The 15674-nt window shown below is 42.5% G+C and overlaps 1 protein-coding gene and 1 long non-coding RNA gene across 36 annotated transcripts in view; one reads left to right on the top strand and one right to left on the bottom strand.

Moving 5' to 3' along the window:
- Nucleotides 1-15674, top strand: part of LOC139580992 (uncharacterized) — a 587892-nt gene that overhangs the window by 72429 nt on the left and 499789 nt on the right. The window lies entirely within an intron of this gene.
- Nucleotides 1-15674, bottom strand: part of LOC139580986 (transcription factor 7-like 2) — a 103987-nt gene that overhangs the window by 20829 nt on the left and 67484 nt on the right. For 3 of the 35 annotated variants that reach the window (XM_071410244.1, XM_071410247.1, XM_071410254.1), the window contains exon 1: nucleotides 4719-7079. The exons of the other annotated variants lie outside the window; for them this stretch is intronic. In XM_071410244.1, coding sequence (XP_071266345.1) covers nucleotides 4719-4841 — 123 coding nt within the window. In that variant the 5' untranslated portion in view covers nucleotides 4842-7079. Of the gene's footprint in view, nucleotides 1-4718; nucleotides 7080-15674 lie in introns of those variants that run through there. 35 annotated transcript variants of the gene reach the window in all.

Raw genomic sequence — 15674 nt, 5'->3', positions numbered from 1 at the left:
CCACCAAGTCTGCATTAAGAGCGAGAGACAGCAAGAGATGACAGAGAGAGAAGGACAGACAGCGAAAGGGGGAGAGAGAGCGAAGCTGTGTGTGTGTGTGAGTGAGTGAGTGAGTGAGTGAAAGAGTGAGTGAAAGAGTGAGTGAAAGAGAGAGAGAGAGAGAGAGAGAGAGAGAGAGAGAGAGAGAGAGAGAGAGAGAGAGAGAGAGAGAGAGAGAGAGAGAGAGAGAGAGAGAGAGAGAGAGAGAGAGAGAGAGAGAGAGAGAGAGAGAGAGGAGAGATTTACATGGGGCTAACAGGCCTCCATTTCAGAAGCCCCGAGCAGAGCCAGGCAAATAATAGACAACGCAAGTGCTCCAGTTTATATGGCTTCTGGGCCATGCGGACAATACTGCTGTTTGGCTACTGTAGCGGCCAGCCTCTCTCTGTGTGACTGAGGGGAGGATTAGAACCACCCCATGAAGGGGGAGGAAAGAGGGAGGTGTAATGTCACCCATAGAGAGAAACATTATTCAGCAATGGAAGTTTGCTGCCTTACAGAGAAGGTTAGTCTGTATCAAGACGAAAGAATAAATGCATTCTGAAGTATTTGTAATGATGTTTCAGTGCAGTTATTTTAAAACAACTCTGGAGAATGCCTCAATTCTATGCTCACATGCAGCGAGAGGGGTGTGAGAGTGAAACATTCTGTGCAGCTTCCATTTGGGTCAAGTTGACTCACACACACACACCTCTACATGCCCTAGAGTCCAGACGTCACTGACAAGCCCATGAGTTAAGCTTTTGCACTTTCACAGAGAGAACAGGTGAGTCATACCAGATTCCAACACCTACAGTGCAGAGCCCATATGGACTGTAACACACACACAGAGCTTAAGTGGAACAGCCATGGAGAGAGGCGGGATGAGTTTTTGTTTTACTGATATGAGCCCTATCACACCTGAAGTTCAGGCCTTTGCAGAAAACACAGACTAGGTTCACACCATATCAACAATACAGTTTTGTCCCAACCCCCCCAAAAAATAAGATATAGCCTACACTGCGTGCACACACACACACACACACACACACACACACACACACACACACACACACACACACACACACACACACACACACACACACACACACACACACACACACACACACACACACACCGTCCATTAAAATGAAGCCTCGGTGCAGCACCTGCTTTTAACACCCTCGGACAACAGGCGCTGACGGAATCACACCACAGCTCCTCAAACAAGTGGAGCATTATACAAAGCACACATGCTAAACAAAGGAACTACGTGGGAGTATTTTCTGTTTCTCTACAAAGGAAGGAGCAAAGCCGACTTCCTGGCCCTGTTGCCATCACTCCCACCACTTTCAGTATTACTATAGACAGAAATATACCAGGAGACTAATCACGAGAGAGCTGTTCAAGAAAGTGGATACACACACACGCGCTCGCTCGCTCAAACGGGTACACAATCAACACACAATTGTATGAATTTGTATACAGTACTGTTCCTTGACCTTGATTAACCATTTCAAAGAAAGCGTCCCGCAGAAATTCCAACTGCTGAATGGCTAAACCCTTTACAGAAGATCTGTAGTACTAGGGCATGTGCATACACCTCTGCACACACAAACACACACTGTAGCGTACTTTATAAATAAATATACATAAAAAGACTCACACTGCCAAGAAAGACAACTGTTTTTCCTCGAGAGAGTGTGTCTGTGAGAGCGTACATGTTCACGCGAGTGTATGCGTGCGTACGCTGAATCCCCTTGGTGCAAGTGACAGTCGCAGTATCAGGGTCTTGACCCCTGGTGGTGATCTCACTAGTGTCTGGGCTGTGTGGATGGAGCGAGGGCCTGTGTGTTTGTGTGCAGGCCCTTTGGTTGCCACGGAGAGGCCAGGCCGTGTCACACTCACTCAGCATCATTGCCCGACCCCTGACCCCTAGGCATTCCCATCAGCCACTCATGCAATGGGGCTGATGTAGGGCGGACACAACTTGTCCGAGTTGGTTAGGTATCTTCTTTCTTTATGGTTCAACTGACCATGGTTTTGGATCTGAAAATAAAGTGTGACCTTTATCAAGTGGTATTTCACGTTCCAATGGTACATTTGAGTAAATAACTTGGTTTTTACAATATTGCTTATCATTTAGTCTACGAACCAAATCAAACTTGTCAAATCACTTTTTGAGCTGCTTCACCACAGGCATGTGGTAATGACAGTTACAAGAGGATACCCTGTGAGAGACAGAAACAAAGAGGAGGTGGACAGAGAGAGAGAGAGAAAAGCAGGACATGGAAAAGCTGTTGGCCTTGCATTTCCGCCTGGTGGCACCTTGCAATTTCAAGACAAAATGTGAAGGTGGCAACCTTGTAGCCCCTGGGGGGCCCTGCACGTCTCTCCATGCTTTATCTCATGATATGATGAGTTGTCACAACGCCTTGCAGGCTCTAATGAGCTGTAGTGGGGTTGAGTGAGGGGGGCAGGGGGACCGGGGAGGGGTAGGGAAAGAGGTGGGGAGCTGACAGCGTAGTGATGGATAGGGGTCCTTGCAGGCCCACAAATTCCAGAGCAAGCATAAAAAGCTGCCAGGGCATTGATCCCCTCCCAAAACGTGCCAATGGCCCGCATCCAAGCACACACACAGAGACACCATGCAGAAAACACACACTGTGCAAGAGTGGGAGGGAGGGAGAGAAAGAGAGAAAGAGAGAGAGGGAGGGAATGATTGGAGCGTGTTTGTGTGTGTAGACTTTTACATTATCTGATAAGTGCAAAAACAAAACACATGGCAACATCAAAATTATTGTCCACTATCACAATAGGTCTTATTGGCGTGATAGGATTTATTTTCATAAAACATTCAAGTTTACCTCTAAGGCGTTAAGAGTGCCCGCTCCAGGCAAAATATTATCGTCTCCAAGCGACACCCATATCACATCTCTGTTGCCAGTAACTACATTTTCCCTCTCACTGTAGCAGTGATGGAGATCAAAGTGAACATTCACAAAGATACAGATCGCAGGCTACACATCAAATCCTAGTAACGATGCTATATTTTCATTAATGCATCACCTTGGGGTCAAACGAGCAGAGAAACACATACAATATCTTAAAGCGTAATCTTCTATGAACATACTGTATATACACTCTTAGAAAAAAGTATTCCAAAAGGGTTATTTGGCTGTACCCATAGGAGAACCCTTTTTGGTTCTAGGTAGGACCTTTTTGGTTTCAGGTGGATCCCAAACGGGTTCTACCTGGAACCAAAAAGGGTTCTTCAAAGGGTTCTCCTGTGGGGACAACCGAAGAACCCTTTTAGGTTCTAGATAGCACCTTTTTTTCCTAAGAATATACAGTGTCAGAATAAAAATACACACACTAACTTAGATCACCATATTTGAGTTAAAACTGGACCATTTCTGCAGCATTAAATACATAAATATTTTCCATATTTAGACGTGGAACCAACCCTCACTGTTGTGTTTGCACTAAAATACTATCTCAGTAATATCTCAATGCTGTGTTGGAAAAAAATGAAAGAATTTAGGAAAGTGCCGGGCGATCAGTATTGCTATTCCAGACAGTGAGAAAAAAATCAGCCCACTCCAAGGGCATCTTACTCTAGAGATCGAGTCAGTATATTTAAAAGTTAATCTATTCACTTTGCTTCTGTGACATGCTTGCTGCTGATCACAGGACCTAACAAAAAATGTATCTGGGCCAAAGCCTTTGCTCTCATTCTCCATCTCGCTTCATTCATTCATACATATTGAAGTCTGTCATTTGTCAAATTTACATTTTGCAATATATATCTTCCATATAACTTTGTCAATGTGATTTTAATAAATAATTGTCTAAAATGTATTTCATATTGAGTTTTATACAAGAGCAATGTGCTATATGTGTTTACACTTCCCCATTAGAATGTAATCATCTCTTGAGCTTTCCTACCCGAGTTGAAGTGGTGTCTAGAAGCAGTGATACTACAGTGCAGGAGCTACACTGAGTTCTGTCATCAGCTTTTGAAATGCAATCAGCGTTTTACATTTTCAGTTGAAAGAGGAGGCAATTATAATTTTGAATTAGACGGCAAAATTAAGAGAGGAATATGTTAATTTGTGGGTTATTTCAATTATATTTTCTATTTCATGGTTAGACGCGAGCATGATCAAATAATGCTTTGTCTAGGAATTACTATTCAGTTGGATAATAAGGTATGATCTTTTGATAAATAATACAAAGTAATACTGAACTAACTATTTTCATTTTAATTCATTAGTAAATAACTGTTTATAGATTTGAATAGCAATTTAAAACAAAATGGCAAATGCTGCTTTCTGTCTTTGGCCTGTTTCTGTAAATGTACACTGCTCATTAGCATATCCCCACACACACCTCTCAAACACACGCCAAGATCAAGAACACCCCCCCCCCTCCCCGCACATAAACATACACAGCCACCTAAAAAAAAAAATAGAAGCAAAAAGGAATATTTGAAAGGAAAAAGCTTTAAAGCAGATGACCACCAGCCTGCACTTACAGGAGAGGGAATACCCATCTGGGTCCCCCTTAATCACAACAACCATCATCTGAACCTCAAAGTTCAACGGTAACATAATCAAAAAGTGATGGAGAACAGGAATTGAGAGAAAGGGAGATGAAGAGAGACAGAGAAAGGCGGTAGGGGAGTGTGGTTTACTCACCCAGCCACTGAGATTCAGATGCCAGCAGCCGATCTGCTGGAGGAGGGGGAGCCCGGGGGCAAGGACTCCTCCTTTGGCTCCCCTCTCCTCCGGCCCCGCTAAAACGCCCTCACTCGGGTACATGACCCCCCGCTTACTTTTCACCTGCCCCCCACTTCTCCTCCCTCACTACAGCGTTCAAAACCACTGGCCTTCCCTTTCTTCTTCACACTCTTTTTCCTCCTCCACTTCTTCTTCTTTGTCTTTTCTTAGCCCTCACTTCTTCTTCTCCCAAAGTGCTGAAGAGTGTGCGGCTGGGCATGTGTGTGTCCCTCAAACCGAGGCATCCTCATTGCGACACGAGTGGCCCATTGTTCCCAGGATTTTATGATTGGAGGATCCACAGACATTTGTGTCTGAGGATCCACAGATGTGGCTCAGGGTCTGGGGCCTAGCCTGCCCTCTACCTCCCCCAAAACAGCATGAGGATCCCCCAGCTTCCTCCACCACTCTCAGCAGCTCCTCGCAGCTTCCTCTCTCAGGAAAGTTTGTGCCGGTCACAAGAAATGAAAGCGAAAACACGAACCGAGAAAAATAAAATAAAGTGCTGCTTCTCAGTGCAGAGAAGTCTTCCCACAAGCAACAAACGAGAAAAACATACACAACAATATAGACAACAAAAAGTATTGTTATTACAAAACTCCCAGATTGCACACTTGTATATGAGTGTGTATGTGTGTGTGGGCTCTGCAGTCCCTACAGGATGCCCAGAGTCGAACTGGCAGCTTGAAAAGCTTTGGCTACAACAAGGTAAAGTGAGGAAGGAAAGAGACAAAGAGAGAGGTGGAGAAAAAAGAACAAGACACAACATCCACAAAGGGAGGGCAGGCTCAGCAAAGTGTAGCGAACAGTCACTTATCCATGTGATACTGACAGTCCCCTCTCCAACCCAACTTTCCAGGGGGGAAGGAGGATACGAGAAAGAAATGTATTTGTCTTCATTTTGACATGGACGTGACATCTACGTGGGGTCTTCTTTCTGTTTTTCCTTTTCTGTTTTTTTTTCTGTCCAATAATATTGAAGATGGGAGGGTGGAGGATTCCACTGTTAAATCCTCCTGACCTCTCTGTGTGAGAAGATCAACTACGCAAGGCCTAAAGCCTCCATACCCCCTACTGCTCTCTCTGTCCTCCGCCTCTGAAACATTATTATCTTGAGATCATTTCCTCTGAATATTCGGGCCCCACAACCATGCTCCTGTCCCTAGCGCTTTCCAGGCTCTTACCACTTCCAGGGCAAGCAAATGCAGGACATGTGCCTTTCACCAATTAACAAGTAGGGTGATTAACTAGTTGCACAAGAACTTGCTTCAACAAGGTTTAATTTGATATTTTGAATGTAAAGGAAATATACAATTGTGGTTTTTAATAAATCTATAATTTCAATATGATTTAGTGACAAAAAAGTAGGTAGAGTTGACCGATGGTATATTCCAAACACAAAAATCAAAAATATATTTGCAATAAAGGGGTGGCAGGTAGCCTAGTGGTTAGAGCGTTGGGCCAGTAACCGAAAGGTTGCTGGATCGAATCCCCGAGCTGACAAGGTAAACATCTGTCGTTCTGCCCCTGAACAAGGCAGTTAACCCACTGATCCCCGGTAGACCGTCATAGTAAATAAGAATTTGTTATTAACTGACTTGCCTAGTTAAATAAAAAAATACATTTAAAAAAAGGGGCAACTGAAAAGGCGGAGCAGCATATTTTAATATCTGAGCAACAATAAGATGTAGGAAAATGACAACAACGGAAGCAACAAAAACCTAACGCATGGCTTTTTCCCCAATATTTTATTTCAATCTTCTTCTTTTTGCCCTGCTCTTCTCTGGCGTTCGCCAGAGGCCCTTAATGCCAAAACAAAGCCCTGGGAATGTCCTTTACATGGCTCCCACAAAAGCAACGAGGCTCCGGCTTGACAAGTAAAAGAGCCCCAACAACGTGGCGGCTAATTGCCTTCCCTCCCTCCATTCAGCTCGGCCGCCACACTCCCGCGACCTCCTTTGTCCCACGTGCACTTTCTTAAGTAAACTGCCAGTTCGCCCGCAAATGATGGACAGCTCCCAATCAGCCGGCCACAATGGCAACAGTGCGACCAACAGGAGAGACGACCCCTCTGAAAAAAGAGTGAAATAAAAGACCCTCTATCCCACTCCACTGTCTCCGGTGTACACACTAGACCAACAAGTGTGCAAGAAAAGAAACGAAAGAGAGGAAACCGGAATGGACAACAATGGATGGCGACCGTTACAAATCCTGCTCATTTGGACTTAACTTTGAGGAATACAAGACTGGACACGAAATGAAAATGATTGGCAAAGAGATGCCCCTAATCTAGGCACATTGTTTTGTGATAACATACCATGATAATTGATTTAATATAATATTTACAGATAATACAAATTGAGTTTCATGATTTAAAATTCTATAAAAAAATACATATTTCAAAATTATTTGAGAATAACAACAATTAAAATGTATTAAAAAAAATTATACATTAGAAGAAACTGAATAAAAAATACCTGATATTTAGTTATTAATAGTACAATGCACTTCACTATTTTCATTACCTTAATCATAATTGATATGATTTATGATCAATATATTATTACAAAATAATAAATATAATTTTAAATTAAAGTTGACCATGTCAGACTGTCAGACAAAGCAATCAAACACTGCCTTTCAACCTGTCACTTAGCAACTAAACTATTAGAAATTGCCAAATGTAAGACATACAATAATGTCAACAAACTCCAATAAAAAATAATATTTACAGCCAGACAAGCCAACTTACATTAGTTGAACAATAAAGCACAGGAGGTAATAAATAATGTTGAAGTCTTACCATTTAAAAGAGCTGTATTTGGGATGCTGCTCGGTTCCTGGTTAAAACAAGCATGCTGGCGCTCATGGTAGCGCACAGACTTCAACAAGACGCCCATCACCATGTCATCCACTAATCCACTGGGGGGCAGCACCTCATCTACGGCAGCCTCTCGCAAACCAAACGCCTGATCGGCTGAGTCGATAACACACCAGCCCAAAGAAGAGGGAAAAGGACCGGTGGAGCACCAGCCAGCGATGGCAAGCCCATCCATGTCCGACAGAGGAGAGCGAGCGAGCGGCCAAACTGGGCTGTTCACACTCAGCCCCCTCATTCATTCACACATACACTCTCAGGCAGCGTTGCTCTCCTCCATGTCTGACCAGGAGTCCCTCTCTCTCCCCCTCGCCCATCTTCATATCCCCCCTAATAAGCTCCTTTGTGTCCATCTCTCTTTCTTTGATAAGTTGAAAGAACAACAAAAAGAATTGAGAGAAAGAAGTGAGGGAGAGGGAGAGAGAGGCTATCCTTCCGCGGCTTGGTAGACATAAAGGTACTCGAGTCTTCTATAGGAATTTCCCTAACTTGGCTAAACTCAAGCAGTGGGGTGTCCCTCGTCATGTCATTAATCCTCAACGCTAGCTACGCTCCATTCACTAGGAGTAGAAGGAAATAAAACGCAAAATTAAAAAACACAACACAGGGCAAAAATACATGTTTTTAAAAAGCCAAAGAAAGTAATCCGATCGTGCAGCGAGTGTGTGGTGTTATGGCCAAATTGCCCCCTGGTCCTGCCTGCCGGTAGCCACAGATTTTGATGAAGGGACCCCGTAAAATACGATACCAAAAAGACCAACCAGACATTTATTAACAAAAGAGCCAGCCGCACTGTTAAAGCTTTGCAACCTCCACTGTCTCCCTGTAATCTCTAAAGGCAACAGAAAAGAAAAATCAGCCCCGACTCCAAAGTCAAACAAAGCCAGAAGACAAGCCAACAACAGCAGTTAACAATAACAAAAATACTAATAAATTGAAACAAGCCGGTGTGGTTCCTAGCGAACTTGCAATAGGAAATTAAGCCCGGACAACTGGTGGCTTGAAGAGAGGAAGCCCACTCTTAAAGCCGTGATCCGACCATCCACCATACCACCGCTGTGAGCCTTTTAACCATAGCAGAAAAAAATTACTATTGATCTTCAAATGGCGATAATTTAAAAGATCAAAAAGATTAAACAAAATCAAGAATGTGCTGACTTACCATGTTACTCTTTTTTTTTGGTTGCAACTTTTATTAAAAAATATATATATATTTGCTCAGCGATGAGGCATCGGAGGTGTCAAATTTTTGTAGCCGTCTCTTGATCGTATTACTTCTGCAGTCCTGGTTTCCAATGCGTGTGAACTTTTTCCGTTTCTCTTTTATTTTGTTTGTGGTACCTAGCTTTTTTTCCTTCCTTAAGACTTTAAAAGCCTTCAGCTCAGTAAACCAGCACAAATTATCTTGCCACCTTGCGCAGCTCTGATGCTTTGGCCGCTAACTTTGGAAGGCCCTTTACTACTGCATCAAAATTAGCATTGTCAAAGCAGTTAATGAATATTAATATTGTATTTGTCATTGGAGCTGGCCCATTGCTGAACTCCAAGTCATCCATCAGGGACAAGATTAAGCACACAATTATTTCTGACTGACAGGGACCAAATCTGGGAGATTTTCTCTCTCCAACAATTTAAAGAAAAAGACAAAACATCATCTTAAGGTGCCTCCCTGGAGACAAGATGAATACACTTTTAATGAAGCAAGATTTCATTGTGCGTGAGCTGGAGGAACGTCAGAAAAAAAGTACGTTAGAAATATTCTGACTCACAATTTTAACCGTTTTTACTGAAAGGACTGAAACCACAAATTACAAATATTTTCTGTGACAGCAGTCAAAAATTATGATTCAGGTACTATTATAATTTTTTTGATAGAATCTGAATTATAATTAACATTTCTCCCTCCTTCTGGAATACTTTTTCCTCTGGGCTTTCTAACATGAGTTGGAATGAAGAGGAATGAGAGATATAAACACGGAATAGTAAATAATTCCTGCACAAATTTGACATGAAACGTTAATCAAAAACCTGGACCTCCAGCGCTCTACGTGGAGCCCGACACAGTGCTGATCACCGTGGACCACACAGGCAGCCTTCCACTACCACCCGCTATCACCATTTCAACTAAAACCGGGAAACCCTTTCCCTACACCATCAGAACAACCCGCTTACACCATTACAGTTCAAACTAAGGAACCTTTTCCCAACAATCTGAAATGTCTGAAGAATCACATATTTTCTAATCGAGACTGGCCAGAATAAATCCAAGTCGTAATAACATATATATATTTTTAAATACAGTGCCTTAATCAACAGCATTCTTACCTGCACCTGACTCGCTGAGAAATTAGCAATCAGGTAACATGCCATTTAGTTCAGTCCTACTATTAATCCAATATCCATTGTAATTGCTCTTGCATGTTTTTGAAGAACGAAAAAAGCACAGATCACACACAGTTGTTTTTTTTTTGTCTTCTCACGCTTGAGGCTTAAGATTTTGAACAAACAGAAAGTGAACTCTACAGTGCGATACCGGTTCTTTTCACCATTCTTTGAGGTGCTTTCGCCGCTTTCCCTGCTTTTCCTTTCCCGTTATCCGTCAGGAACCTTTTTTTAGGGCACGTTTGGAATTTCTTTCTATCTTTTCACTTTGAAATATAGTAAAAAGGCACCAAGGGGGTGTACGAAAAATGACAGATGTGGGGCATTAATGCCACCGGCCCTGTGAATTGGTGCAGGTCGGGGGTCAAGCTATGGGCACACCTTGGGGTGTCGGGCCCCTGTCGACCACCCTGCAGGACCCCTAATACCATTAGCAACCCTTAGATGAACATAAAAAATTGGGCTTTTGTTCTCAAGGTGCTGATCCGACTCCAACAGCCCAGCGGCACTACCACCCCAAAATACAGATGGTAGTGTCTTCTATTGAACTGAAGAAAGCAGCATAGGACCGCTCAATATCAACATTTTACGGCGCCTCGGTGTGATTGTTTTCGGGTGTTTTTATTTTTTTAGATAACTTTGCAGTATATACCTTTAATTTTTATAAGAGCTTTATTATATTTGACCTCACAATGAGTTTAAAATATCATATTTTGATATTGTAAGCTTTAAAAATGTATGATCATGGTCAATAAAAAAATGCTATACCAAAATACCAAATGCTATATTTAGAGTTTTAATTTACCTTGGGTTGTAATTGAGTTGTAAAATATAACCAATTTAGCAATATTAAATGAAGATATGGTTAATATTACAAATACAATTGTGTGTTCCTCACAATGCATTTGGCAATTTGAGATTGACAAATGCTGGTCTATATGTCTACTTGAGCATACATTCATAATAATAATAATAATAATAATAATAATAGTAATAATAATAGCAATTATAATTATAATTTTAGCATACAATAACACATTGCAATTGCATGAACACAGACACACAGCCTAATTAATTAGGTGTTCACTGGAGCCTGCCTTTAAGAGTAAACAGCAAGTAGAAAACCCCTCCATGTCTTAATGCATGTTGAGAGTCTATAACAGGTCCAATCTAGGTGAGTAGAAGGAAAGAGGAAAGGAGAGGAGAGCAGGCAGCTCTGTGGCCCAGCGTGATCACATCAGCACTAGTATCAAATTAACTCTCCGACTTTGAAACTTATTGATCTGCTATTAAGACACTAGTGAACTTGATGAAGTGAGTGCTGTAGGTGACTCGGGGACTTCAAAGTCTCGCGCGAGCCACATAAAACAAGCCACTTTGATCCCCCCTTGCCTCGGATCTGGAGAGGGGCTTCTGAGGAACCCCCAATTCGTCTCCTCTCTCTTCTACTCTCCTCTCTCCCACTCACCCGAGGCCCGGGCTTCAGTACCGGCTCTCTCTTTCTCTCCATCTCTCTCTGGCAGCCTGGAGAACTGGCACAGCACTACTGTACAACCACACACTGTTAATTGCACATATTCAAGGGAATGATTAACATGGAGAATACAGTAGCTTTTACAGTGGTGCAGATCTCCTGTCTGATTCACACCAACACACACACACACACACTGTTTGACTGCATGCTATGATGCATCAAAAAATACACATTCACGTCGGTTACACTGCCGGTTCTAAAGATGTCACCATTAAAATTCACTGCTGATAAGGAGGGGAGTCTCCCGACCGAATTTACAGTATTTAATATTGTAAGGATAAGAGGAACAATGCAGAGTGCTAGATATAGCATTGCTATTGTGTGGCTCTCCTCCATGTCTGACCAGGAGTCCCTCTCTCTCCCCCCCCAAAGAAAATCTTCACACCCATATTAGAAACTGCAGAATGCCAATCATACCTGGGATTTTCTTTTCTCCTTTTGTGCCACTGGGTGGAGGTAGTAGTTAATGTTTTAAGTTCATGCTAAATCACAATTACATTTTGAGATATAAACAAATCCAGACATGCCCACAGAACACCATATTTTCCGGGCAAACCCTCAATAGAGCCTACTTTAAATAACATAACACAAAAAGCAGTGTCTAACTCACTCACTAGAAGCTCTATCTGCTGTCTCTCTCCATTCCACTATTAGAACGTCTGGAAAATGGTTTTAAAAAACCCCACTGGTTCTGCCTCCACTCCTCCACTAACCCACAAGGGCCGAGTAAAGTAAATATGAATGGCTAAATGAAGGACCGGACAGTGTTTGCGCTTAGGCTCCAGTGCTCAAAAGGTGTGTGTGTATAAGTGTGTGTGTGGTGCGCTTGGTGTGCCAGGGCTAAGCTGTGTCTGTTTAATTAAGAGGTGTAAACAGATGACAAATGTGAGACAGTTAAACATTTCATGTGTGTTTATCTCTCCCCTCTCGCACTCATTTATTTAGTTCAGAGAAGATTCTAGAGTGGGTGGTGTTAAAGACTGATGGGAGAGACGGCGTCGGATTAAAACGCAGCCGCCACGCTACCGTGACAGTCAGCAGGCAACAGAGAGAAATTTCCTGACAATTGTTTTGACATTTTTTACTGCTCAACTAAATTCTGTTTGATAAAAAAAAAGAGAGGGATTATACAATTAATTGAATAAATTCAAATACTTATGCTGCTACGCAGCTGTTGTTAGAGGCAATAATTACATTGGTTTCAATTTTGATGACATTATGACATTGAATGACAAAACATTGGAATAAGATTTTCTATTTCAAACAGTATCAAGTGAATTGACAATATAAAAGTGCAATTAATATTGCTAGAACGTTCATGACCGCATTCTCCTTGCAAGTAAGATCACCTGACAATGTTTTTATGCTTCCTATCTCGCATTGATGTATATTGCCAAGAGTCAATGTCAAATCGGAGCTGCGCAACACCCGCAGTAAATGCAGAACGAACAACGCCTGCGGCACACGCATCCTTTTCTTAACCCACTTGCAATATATAGCTCAAAGTTATCATTTCCATTGTGACAATGTTAAAGTCAAAAAAAATATGTTTGGGGGGTGGATAGGGGAAGGAGAGGCATGAGAGGCAGGAGAGAAAAAGCAAAAGAAGAAGGAGAGGGAGAAAAAGAAGAAGAGGAGCAGGAGGAGGAGGGGAAAAAAGAGCCCTGTGCCACGAGCATATATAAGAGAACTTTCACCAATTAGTGGGGAGAAACGGGAGAGGGAGCTGCCGCAGAGCCGGCACTCAAAGAGCCAGGCCTCGCGGCGGAGCTGTCATGTCGGCAGGATTGATCAACAGGCCTGCTATTTCTAATGGCATGTTGTCATGAAGCCGCAGCCATGGGGAGCCACCTGCCTCAGTCCTCCTAGACAGCAAAGTGTGTGTGTGTGTGTGTGTGTGTGTGTGTGTGTGTGTGTGTGTGTGTGTGTGTGTGTGTGTGTGTGTGTGTGTGTGTGTGTGTGTGTGTGTGTGTGTGTGTGGATTTGAGATTGGGTTGGGGGGTATTGCAGCAACCATATATACCTATTCCGTGCCAGTATATCTTTTACTAACAATTTGAGAAGGGCCTCAATTCCTCCTCCCCTCTCTTCCTTCCTACCTTACCCATCCCTGAAGTGTTCAAATGTGACAGGTGCACCTGTACTGTTTTAATCTCACCTAGTCCAGCCAGACAAAGCTTGTGTCAGTGCAATGACTGCAAACATGAATATTTATAATATTGTTTTAATTTCTATTTCCATTTGATAATAATAATACATTAAATCAATTTAAACCTCTCAGCTGTTCAACATGTATTGTTAATAGGAGTGAAATTAAAATACAATAAATAGAAGATGAGTTTCTGTTAAGAAGCAATTTTTTATTCAATTTTCATAACAAATCAGAAGTACCCATTTCATTGAGCTATAAATGATTGTCTCAATCAAGAGGCTATGATAAGCTGCATTAAGTATGCAAAAAAATTAGATACTATAAAGCATCTTATTTGATTAAAGCTCATTTGCTGAAAATCTAGCCAATTTTAAAACATTTTTTGTATAATTTAAAACGGTTCTGGTAGAAACGACGCAATCAAACAAAGGAAATCGCTCAATAAAGAATTAGTCACGTTGCTCCGTTTTTCAGTAATGCGGCAACAGTAACTAGAAGCCTTGCTTAATTTTTAGCCTCCACTGCAACACAAGTGTGGCCTCACTAACGATAAAAAGTCAAATAAAAGTTACAGAACTTTCGAGTTCAAGGTAGCGCTAGCTACTTGGAGTGTATGTCACGTACAGGTAACCTTTTTATCGGGCCTGCCTCTGGTCTCATCAGTCGATTAAATTCTCTGCCCGCGGCAGTGGCTTAGCCGAGGGACACGGACCAATAGAAAAATATTTCATTGTGTTAGCATTTCAAATGGCGAGTTGAGGGTGGGGGGGGTGGGGGGGGGGGGGGTTGTAGAGGTGGGGGGAAGAAGCGCAAACCGATCATTGCCAGTGGAATTAATTGGCTATTCCGAGAATAATGTCCCTTACCCATGATCCTCGGAGGGCCGAACGCTAGCGGAGGCCACTTTTTTTGTTCGGTGTCTTCAAAAAGAGGACTGCTTGGGGGTACTGACCGTATTAGGGTTTTAGCTCAGTCCCCTAAAGGCCGGGTGAAATAATCAGAGGCGCTGAACCAAACTCGGCTAATCCGCACCCTAATTAAAAACTCAGAACCCCATTACACCTCACCGTAATTCCAATCGAAAAATAAATACTTTTAAAGAAATAAAATGGAGTGAAAATAAAATTCGGAACATAAAGAGAAAGAATAAAACAACGATATATGCAGAGAGAATTTTAGAACAATGGACTGCACTAGGCTTTCAGCCAACGCTCAATAAATGGCTCAAGATGGAGCTACCATGGTGGTGCTTCTATCCTTTTATTCAAGGGGATTTGGGTTTGAGCTCTGTTACACATCGCCCAAGCATATGCAATGACCCTAACTGATATCGGTGCATCTTTTAACCATATCTTAATCTAACCTTTTTAAAGCTCTGTGGCTTTTCAGACTCAAAACAGCATTAAGAATGAGTATTGTTTGGAGCAGGGGGGGAGGCAGCCCTGGGAGACGATTCCACAGAATTGTTGGGCCTGGTCCGGGGCAGGAGCCCTCTGGATAAACAGCTGCTTATGCGCACGAATCATCAACTCTATAGAGCAAAGTGGGTAAACAACCCCCCCCCCCCAAAAAAAAACAAGATCCAGATTAGGGGGGGGGGGGGGAGAACCATCCCAAATGCTCTATCTCTCCATATCGACCACTTTGGGTCTATAGTACGCAGTTTGTCGATTTTATCCCCCCCCAAAGACGGACGGGCGAATTCGCAGTGGTCCCCATTACACGCCTCTCCTTCGCTCATTGTGAATTCAGTCAACGAAGTCAATCTTATTAACTTCCGCACTGGTTCACACATGACATTTTCTTCAATTTTCTCGGCAACATCAAAAACATCAATTAGCAGCTGGAAAATGGGAAGGAGCGAATGACAGAGTCCGATAACAGACTTATTTGAAGCTGAGGGTAAATCTATTCTCCGGTTTCTGAATG

The sequence above is a fragment of the Salvelinus alpinus genome, chromosome 7 (genome assembly GCF_045679555.1).
Source record: "Salvelinus alpinus chromosome 7, SLU_Salpinus.1, whole genome shotgun sequence".
In the NCBI taxonomy this organism is placed as follows: Eukaryota; Metazoa; Chordata; class Actinopteri; order Salmoniformes; family Salmonidae; genus Salvelinus; species Salvelinus alpinus.
The sequence above is the reverse complement of the archived record's forward strand: the minus strand, read 5'-3'. Positions and strand labels throughout refer to the sequence as shown.